The sequence below is a fragment of the Girardinichthys multiradiatus genome, chromosome 3 (assembly GCF_021462225.1).
Source record: "Girardinichthys multiradiatus isolate DD_20200921_A chromosome 3, DD_fGirMul_XY1, whole genome shotgun sequence".
Lineage (NCBI taxonomy): Eukaryota > Metazoa > Chordata > Actinopteri > Cyprinodontiformes > Goodeidae > Girardinichthys > Girardinichthys multiradiatus.
Window position 1 is genome coordinate 8,567,697 of NC_061796.1, and position 9,911 is coordinate 8,577,607.

Genomic DNA, 9,911 nt, shown 5'->3' on the forward strand with positions numbered 1-9,911 from the left:
AAGTGCACGCATAAACCAAATAATTGTGACTTTGATGCTGGCTGTCATTATATTGCCTTGGATCTGTATCTCAGCCATCTCCGACTCAAAGCTCAGAACAATCCAAATACTCATGGGCCTACACAAACAGTGCCTCCTACACATGCATGCAGCTAATCTCCATACAAACACAAGTTCATGTAGACACCCACTGGAGTCACAGCTTGTCTTTGAACAGACATAGAGATACAAAATATGACATGAGGGAGCACAAGACTTTGTGATGGATTAAAAAATCAAGATGCAATGATTACGTCATGGTGGGCCTTGATTATAACCCAGATTTGGTCATTGGTATCATTGACCACAGATTAAAGAGAGAGCTTCAAGGCTGACACAAAAGTTGACTTTCAGCGTGATTTGATGCAGATCGCTTCACCATGCTTGGGGCCAAAGTTAGCTATATTGCTCCATCTAGTGGTCAGTCAGCCAGTCTGTCTATCGTTAAAAAGAAATGAGACACAAAATGATGATTTAGGCTAACAGAAATTATTGTAGATTTGTCAAATCTTTATGATAATTTTTTTTTTAAATAGAAAAAGAAAACACTGTAATAATCCTAAAATTTGTATTTTATTACTTGGTGTTTTCATCGTAATTTGGGGAAAAGTTTATCTTGGTGTTTATATTAAATCCTGTTAAACTTGGTCTTTCGCAGTTATTTTCAGGTTTTATTTACAAAGAAACTGAACATATTTGTAATGCCTCTCTCAGCTTGTTTTCACATTCAGCTAATGTTGGGAGCTGAGATAAAGTTGAATAATTTCTTTAAAAAATATTTAAGAAACAAAGGCAAATACATACATTTTGTAGTCTAATTTTCGTTGAAAGGCTCCTATTGTATTTTAGTCCGAAAGATTTCTGGAGTCAACATGTATGGGAGTGAAAATGCGCTCAAAACAGAGTTGAAAGAAATTTCAGAAAATATATTTCCTGTTTTTAATTGACTGTACCTAATATTACTATAAATCTAACTTTAAACATGGTAATACTGACATGATAAGATCTTCATACATGCCTGCTGTTAATAACATTGGGCTTTCATGATTACGGGATACCATTCAGTGCTACAGTTCTGACCTTTTTTTCTTCATTTTTTAAAATGTATTTCATTTTTACAGCAGTTACAACTCTAAAGACAAAACCCAAAAGAAGACTGTACATAAATGTACCTTACAGTTGTAAAAAGAATTACCTAACAACTTTTATTATTTCCACCTCTATTTAATGAGAAAAATTAAAGAAAAATGAAGCTGTTCAGTTAAGAGAGGACATCATTAGACAGGGAAAATAAAAGAATGAAATAACCTAAAAAATAATGTTTGATCTTTATTTTTTAGCGGAATAAAATAAATACAGTGACTGGGTGAATGTAAGGAAAGGAAATAACTAATAAAAATATAAGTGCAGGTATACTGATTTAAGTGCGATTATATAAGCAGCGCTGATATTCTAGCACGCCACTTCAGCGGTGTTTGAGACATTCTGGCTGACAGTAGAAATACTCTCCATGGAGACATCGGTGTGTGCGCGCCCGCGCCTCTCCTGAGTGCCATGTGAGTGTGTTTGTCCAAGTTCATAAGTGTATGCACGGCCTCGAGAGCCATTGAACGAGATATTGCTGGAGCTGGAGGTTGTCCTTGAGCGAAGTCTGGTCATGCTGGCGCTGGACACTGAAAAAAAAAAAATAAATAAGTTATTACTGTAATGACTTAACATGGTCAATGGTCCATTTTGGATTTTATATCATTTTAGAATTACAGTTTTGATCTAATAGATGTGTTTGTAATTGCTAGACCTTGTAATAAATGCTCCAATGTTCTAAATACCCAAGTGGGTCCAAAACAAAAATATCTAAGTTTTTAATTGCCAAGATCAGAAGAAGGTAATCACTAAAGAATGAATGAGAATAACCTGTATCTAAAAACAAAACTAATAAAAATAGAAATAAATGAAGACAACTTTATTAGGTACACCTGTTCAATTGCTGTTCATGGCATATAGGCATTTTAGACGTGGTGACAAGGACTTACTCAAGTTCATAATTAGCATCGGATTGGGAAAGAAAAGGGATTAAAATAAGTTTGAATGTGGTCTGGTTCTTGGTGTCAGGATGACTGGTCTGATCTTTTAAGAACTGCTCATGTACTACAATTTTTATAAACAGGTGTGTCTCAGGTTTATGAAGAATGGTCCGCAAAAGAAGAATCATGCTGTGAGCAGCAGTTGCTTGGATAAAAATGCCTGGTTGATGTCAGAGATTATAAGAGAATGGGCAGACTGGTTCGAGATGATTGAAAGCCAGTAGCTCAAATAACCACCCTTAACAACCAAGGTATGCCGAATAGGATCTCTGAAAGCATAACAGGACAAACCTTGAAGGACATGGCCTGCAGCAGCAGAACACCACACTGTTGACAGCTAAGAACCTCACAGATTGATCAATATCAGATTGGAAACACTTTGCCTGGACCACTAACTCATCTCCAGTACTCATGCTGATGACTGCCTCCAGAAGGATAATGCACAATGTCACAAAGCTCAAATCCTCTCCAACTGGTTTCTTGAACATGAAACTGTACTCCAATGGCCTCCACACTCACCAGATCTCAATCTAAAACAGCCCCTTCGGGATGTGTTGGAACGGGAGAGTCGCTGCATAGAAATGCAACCAAAAATTATGCAGCAACTGCATGATGCCATTTGGACCAAAATCTCTGAGAAGCGGTTCATATGTCTCGTTGAATCTATTTTAAGGCCGTTCTGAAGTCAGAAAGGAGTCCAACCCGATACTTGCAAGGTGTACCAAATAAAGTGGCCAATGAGTGCATCATGTATAAATATTTATTTACTTACAGTATCCCATTCCCTGGATAAAATATTTAAGAGCTTCAATCACTTTGGCTGGCTGTGGAGGGAAAAAAAAACATAATAAACCAGTTCTGTGAACAATAGGGAGCAGACTGTTTTGTTTGTGCTTCCTGCCATACCTGATCAACTTGGGGAAGTCCTCCACAGTCTGCCATCTGGAATAAAAAAAGAAGGACACATTTACAGCTTTATAGCTGTAGTTAAGTCAGTTTTAGAAAGTACATAACAGGAGGGCAAGATATTGATGTGGCTCATGGCCTGGGGCAGCATAGCCTGTGGGTTGTCACAAGAGCTCAGAATAAAAAGCTTTCAATCCAAAATCAAACTGATAAATGTTTTTCTAGTACTTAAAGATTCTGAAATACTACATGAGGAAAAGCCAGAGTTTTTTGCAGAGTGGGCCTCATGAGGGGAATATGTGTGCTTTGTGTTGTATGTGACGCGGTGGAAGAATGGAGAGTTTGGGGTGGGGGACAGAAGGAGGGACTGTCACTGCATGACAATATTTTAGAGATGACAGCCTAAACATTTTGTATGGTGTAATGTAATGATTATGCATCGCAACCAGGTGGAGTATTCTTCTGTTCTCACTAACCATTTGCTTGTTTACCTTAAGCAGTGTGGTTTTTGTGGGGTTCAGTTTGGAGTTGCAGTCGACCACAGCTTCCACAGCTGGAGAATTATCCCCAACAACCAACAGGGATGCGCACCTATAATGTGATCCAACAGAACCAGAAGGAGTTAACTGCTGAGGTGAGGTAAAACTTGCTGCTAATGATTAACCCTCTTTTCAAATCTATTGATTGACTTACATGAGGGTCCTGACATTGACGTTTCCTCCAGCAACAGGCCTCTCCACCTCCAGGGGATTGCGGTTGTTGTAGGAACGTAGAAACTGATTCATGTTGGACTGGTTCATCGTTGCTGTGATGTAGTGATGATATGTAGCCACAAGGTCTTGATTTGTCTGAATCTCATCCTATTGGTAAGGCAGTGTAGATGCATTATGTATAAGGCACATTTGCTCTTATTTTTTTTATCATGAACATATGAATAGCTATCATGCTGTTGCTGCTCCTGATAACTTACCTTTCCAAACAAGTGAGTGATAACTTTGTCTGGGAGAGGGAGGGTCCAATCAGTAATCTACAGCATAACACAAACAGTTGCACCAGGTTAAGTTACAATCTTCAATATTAAAGATGCCATAAAAAACTCAATCTGGGTGAAACCATCCACCACAGCAGACCTCCCTTTAATATTGTCTGTATCTACAAAAAGTAAGTCAGCTATAAAGTAAATTGTCAATCTGACAGAATGTGTTTGCTTGACAAACAAACCCTCACTTTATATTATCTATTAAATAAATAGTCCCTTGGACAAAGTGGTCCTTTTAAATTTTAAATTTACTAAAACATTTTTTTGCAATATTAATTTCCATAGAAAATCTGTAAAACTCATTACTCATGGCAAATCCCACTAAGGAGAGAAAAAGAATAGTAAAAATATGTTAAATCGTAAATTAGGATGGAAATGAATGTATTTTTCAGTATTATAAAATTAACAGTCTGTAAACACCTTTAAAAACTCATTTAAAAAGTCCCAAAATTTTCCTCCCCACAGTGCCTTTAAAAAAACATAGTATCTAAATTAGAAATTAAAATAAGAACAAACTTCTCTATGCTACCCAGGGATCATAAAGCCAACCAATTAGATGAGGTTTAATTTATGATCCTGTTCACAAACCTTTGAAGCTATGAAGGCTTCCTTTGGTATGAATACCGATATAATTTGTATGCATTTTTCAACATTTTCACTCAAGACTTCAATTGCTCTTGGGGGACCCCCCAGATGGCAGGGGGGTCCCCCCCTTAGCAGCTACATTATTCCATTATTCATGTTCAGTATATTACAGTTTTGTTATATTAATTGATAAATAGTTAAACTGGAACAAAATTCAATTGAGCTTGTCTCTGTGGAAGACGTCATATTGCAAATATCTCATGGTCTTTCTTGTTCTTTAACTTGTAATGTAATTTTTATGTGCATGTAAATGGTTTGCAAAGCTGCCAAGACAAAAAGCCAAGTAAAACTGAGTTATTCCTGCCTCTGTGTTAAAAATGCAAAATAGTGACGTTTTTGAGAATAAAAGGGGGTTTAACTCTCTATAGTAGACCTTCACAATGCAATAACAAGCTTTGAAATTGTCCCAATGTAGTTGCTCTGTTAGTGCCTCTTGTTAACAAATGACTGCCGCTGAATATGTGGATGACATTCAAAGATGCATTTGTATACCTTGTTTGCAACAGTATCCATTAGGCTCTCAGCATTGGGGTTAATGTTGATCAGAACCAATCCATCCACTAAATCAGGGTGATTCAGCTAAAAACAGAAGAAAGCGGAAGGAATTTGTCAGCTATTAATTTGCAGTCAGGAAAATGTTTGGCATGATATTTCTCCTCCATGAAAAACTGGGATGGTGTTCAGAGGCAACTGTTCAGCCACCTTTGCACTAAATGTTTACGTACCCTCTGAACGTGAATAAGATGGATGAAACTAGAACTTCAATCGATCAGTTTGCCCAGTGGCAGAAACTAAAAACAAACTCACTCCGCACTGAAAACTAAGCTAAAAAAGGATTGACTTGTTTGCATAATTTAAGTTATTTAAAAATATTAATCTATTTGATGCTTTTGATGTACAAAAATTATTTTGTAGATAATCCAAATAAAGATTGTGCTTTTATATGTTCGTCTCAATCTGAGGTAGACCTAATGCCCACCAGCCTATGGTGCTCTGGGTAGAGAACTATGTCACCCATAGCAAATATTACCTCTGAGTTGACCCTATTTGTAGCTGCTATTACATATCTAACCGTTTGTCCATTTCCATCTATACAGAAATAAACAAAAACCAAAAGGTTATTAATTTAGTGAATCTGAAAAGATTCCGACTTACTGCAAATCTGGCCAGGATGTAAGCTCCTGCTCCAACTCCCACTCCAATCACACTGTTCAGCCTGCAATGCACACAAAAAAGAGCTAAATTACTCAAGATAAAAGTGAACACAACTTAAATGTTCAGTTTTAGATATCCACATATGAGTCTGTCTTACTCAAAGTGATTGAGGACAGCAGGAAGAACCTCGGAGAGCTGGTCCATGGTAGGGTAGCTGTACCTAAAGCCCATTTCAAATCAGGTAAAGAGGAGAGGAACAGGGTAATTATTGACTAGAAACTTATTTTTAAATGTTAGGCAAAAAAAAGTGGTGATTACAATTGGATATAATTGGGTTCATTTACATTTGTGTTTTTCAAAATGTTAATTAATGCACAGTGTCCCTTCTCAGCAAATAAAATAACTGAAGTGAAAAGAAACAAAAATAATCTACATACGCAGTGGGTAGAGTTTTGGCTTCCTCGTGTTGTCCAGGAGCTTCAACGTGGCAAACAGGTAAATGGCGAACTATTTCGTGCATGTCTTCATGGTTGAATAGGGTCTCAAAGCAAGATTTGTCTGCATAGAAAAAACATAAAATATGCATAGAATGTTTCATAAATTACTCACATTGATATATCCTTCAAATAAAGAATAAGAATTATTTGGTATGTAGAAGAAGGATTAAAATATGGAAAAAACTTTGGTCCATGGGGGTCAAAGCAAAATGTGTTATCATATGAACTCCTTCAGGTGGAAAAAAATATTTTAGCTTAAACTCAGGACATTTCCTAAAATGTAAACCACAGAATCACTGAGCTGTTGGGTCTGAGGGCTGCAACTTACGGTTCAGTCCAACATCATGAAAAGTCAGGATGACGGGTCGGTTTGCTTTCGGAGTTCCTGTCAAGATGCAGTGGACGTCCCCATACTGAGTCTCCACGTGGTCTTCCTAATACAACACAAAGATTTATTCGGATCCTACCTGCTTCAGTGGCCAATAGACACATTTAAATTGCATTTAAAATGTAAAATTACAATGAAGAGATTAACTTTATCAATGCCTCTAACTTTTGCCTAAGGTGACAATATTAATATGCACAAGTGCATACACACCATAATCTCTTTGTAAATTAATCATACTAAGCTAAACTAAATTAAACAAAACTAAATTGATATAGATCTAACCTGCCCTTGTCTCCAAAGTGCTTTTTTGTGATACTCACAGTGATTTGGGGCTCAAAGACAGAATTATCGTTCTCCTCCAGAACCATGGTGGCTGTTGCAGAGCTATAGATGTAATATAGTTTCCTTCTGAAATGTAATTCTCTTCAGCTAGATACCAAGCACAATGTACTGATTGGTATGTTTGTGACTTTATGCTTGAGCTGGTTTTTATATCCTCAGACACTGATCTACTTTTAAGTCTTAAGACCAACCTGGCTCAGGCGGGGCCAACTGGCCCCTTTCTTTGTTAATCTGACCTCAAGCTGCTGTGTTCAAAACAGAGGCAGTGCACTTTTTTGTGTTTCTTTTAATACAATGAATTAACCAGGACATCCTTGTTGCAAAATAAATGTTAAAATACTTTACCCACAAATTAGTATAGATACAAGTGAAATATCACTTTTTTTATTCCCCTGTGCAACTAACTAAAACCAAAAATAGGAGTTAAATTCACAGGTAAAGCTTGATATTTATCAGTTTGCAATAAGGTAACGGCAGAATCACTACACATATAGCTAAAAGGTCAGATGTTTAATCTCTGAAGGCCCTCTGTTATTCACAGTATTGCAGGCTGATAACGGTCAGCCAGTGTGACCCACCTTTTATTGCTGCATTTTCAAATTAATTTCAACATACTGCTTTTAAATGGTAATGCCAGCTTCACTAACTGCTGGGTAAAGATGACATGGAATAACTAAAGTCAGCTTTTTCATTTAGATTCAGTTATGGTGTTTCCAAGTTTAACCATAAATGCATATTTTTAACATCCGTCTTTTGTCTTTATTTCTGTCTTCCGCTTTTAACACTTAATTTTTGGATTAGAGCTGGAAATATTTTATACTCTACATTTTACATTGTACAGATTTATACATGTAATGCATGCAGATAGACATTTAATTATTGTTATGAAGTTTAAAGGAAAATCCAACATGGAAGACTCACCATCATCTCCAGCTTCGTCTAATTACTCCTCCATGCGGCTCTGCTCTACCAATCAGCGTGAAGTCTGCATCTCTTCCCGGCCAATCATCCTTCAAGGCTCCGCTTTAAAAGATGTTCATACATGGAACCCTCCGTTCTGCAGCTGAACTTTGACCCTCCTCCACCCCATCTCCACCATTTTGCTTCCAAATTCTTTCCAAATCTCCTCAGGCCTCCACTCCACCACCAGGATCGGATCCCAAGGGGAAAGACATCTTTAAATCTAACCCTAAGATGTTCATTCAAGCGCATGTCATTCTCAGCATTCATGTCTTCCACTGGGGTCCGAGCGCCAAAGATATAAATATTCACTAATAAACTTTTCTAATTGCATCCCTGTCTTCTCTTTGTGAGTCTTTCCAGGTTGAAATTTTTGTGGTGGAATTTCAGTTGTGTAAAGCACCTAGGAAGGTTCATATAGGTAGCCTATATACACTGCCTGGCCAAAAAAAAAGTCGCCACCAAAAAAAAAGGCCACACACTCTAATATTTCATTGGACCGTCTTTAGCTTTGTTTATGGCACGCATTCACTGTGGCATTGTTTCAGTAAGATTCTGCAATGTCACAAGATTTGTTTCGACCCAATGTTGGATTAATTTTTCACTAAGATCTTGCATTGATGATGGTAGAGTCTGACCGCTGCCCAAAACCTTCTCCAGCACATCCCCAAGATTCTCAATGGGAATAAGGTCTGGACTCTGTGGTGGCCAATGCATGTGTGAGAGCGATGTCCCATGCTCCCAGAACCACTCTTTCACAATTTGACACCGCTGAATCCTGGCATTATTATCTTGGAACATACCCGTGCCATCAGGGAAGAAAAAATCCATTGATGGAATAACCTGGTCATTCAGTATATTCAGGTAGTCAGCTGACCTCATTCTTTGAACACATACTGTTACTGAACCCAGACCTGACCAACTGCAGCAACCCCAGATCATAGCACTGCCCCCACAGGCTTGTACAGTAGGTACTAGGCATGATGGGTGCATCACTTCACCTGCCTCTCTTTTTACCCTGATGCGCCCGGTCACTCTAGAACAGGGAAAATCTGGACTCATCAGACCATATGACCATCTTCCATTACTTCAGAGTCCAATCTTTATGCTCAGTAGCAAATTGAAGCCTTTTGTTCCAGTTAGCCTCACTGTTTAGTGGTTTTCTTGAGGCCACACAGCTGTTCAGTCCCAATCTCTTGAGTTCCCTTCATATTGTGTGTGTGGAAATGCTCTTACTTTCAATATTAAACATAGCCCGGAGTTCTACTGTTGTTTTTCTTCGATTTGATTTCACCAAACGTTAAAGTGATCACCAATCACGATCATTCAGGATATTTTCCGGCCACATTTCTTCCTCAAAGACGATGGGTCATCACCATCCTTCCAATTTTTATAATGCGTTGGACAGTTCTTAACCCAATTTTGGTAGTTTCTGCAATCTCCTTAGATGTTTTCTCTGCTTGATGCATGCTAATAATTTGACTCTTCTGAAACAGACTGACATCTTTTTCACGACCACGGGATGTGTCTTTCAACATGGTTGTTTAAGAAATGAGAAGCAACTCATTGCACCAGTTGGGGTTAAATAACCTGTTGCCAGCCGAAACATAATCGCCCATGCAGTCATCATCCAATGGGAGGCTCGTACCTATTTGCTTAGTTAAATCCAGGTGGCAACTTTTTTTTTTGGCCTGGCAGTGTATATTGTTAACTTAAAAATATGAACTGTCTTTCAACAAATGGAAAATATAAGACATGCTAACCAAACAAATACTGTGGTACCTTACTGTTATTGCAAAGCTTTTGATCCCTTTAAAAATAGATTTTCATGGCAGTTTAAATACAAAGAGGAATGC

The 9,911-nt window shown here is 37.8% G+C and overlaps 1 protein-coding gene across 1 annotated transcript; it reads right to left on the minus strand.

Annotated features, from left to right (window-relative positions):
* Nucleotides 1-1,355: 1,355 nt before the first annotated feature.
* Nucleotides 1,356-7,231, minus strand: LOC124864147 (protein NDRG1-like). Its single transcript, XM_047358820.1, has 12 exons — nucleotides 7,074-7,231; nucleotides 6,694-6,799; nucleotides 6,306-6,426; nucleotides 6,026-6,088; nucleotides 5,869-5,929; nucleotides 5,206-5,292; nucleotides 4,000-4,056; nucleotides 3,723-3,889; nucleotides 3,521-3,620; nucleotides 3,030-3,065; nucleotides 2,896-2,947; nucleotides 1,356-1,712 (listed from the first exon to the last, which is right to left on the minus strand). Exons 1-12 carry the CDS (start codon nucleotides 7,119-7,121, stop codon nucleotides 1,492-1,494), a joined length of 1,119 nt encoding a protein of 372 aa, XP_047214776.1. The 5' UTR covers nucleotides 7,122-7,231; the 3' UTR covers nucleotides 1,356-1,491.
* Nucleotides 7,232-9,911: the final 2,680 nt, after the last annotated feature.

Bases quoted from the DNA above. Each gene is read 5' to 3' on its own strand.
- LOC124864147 (XM_047358820.1), bottom strand. From the start codon at position 7,121: ATGGTTCTGGAGGAGAACGATAATTCTGTCTTTGAGCCCCAAATCACT. The intron at 3,066-3,520 runs GTAAACAAGCAA...TTTTTATTCCAG, and splicing joins CAAAAACCACACTGCTTAAG to ATGGCAGACTGTGGAGGACT. The intron at 1,713-2,895 runs GTAAGTAAATAA...TTTTTTTTTCAG, and splicing joins TATCCAGGGAATGGGATACT to TGTCCAGCGCCAGCATGACC.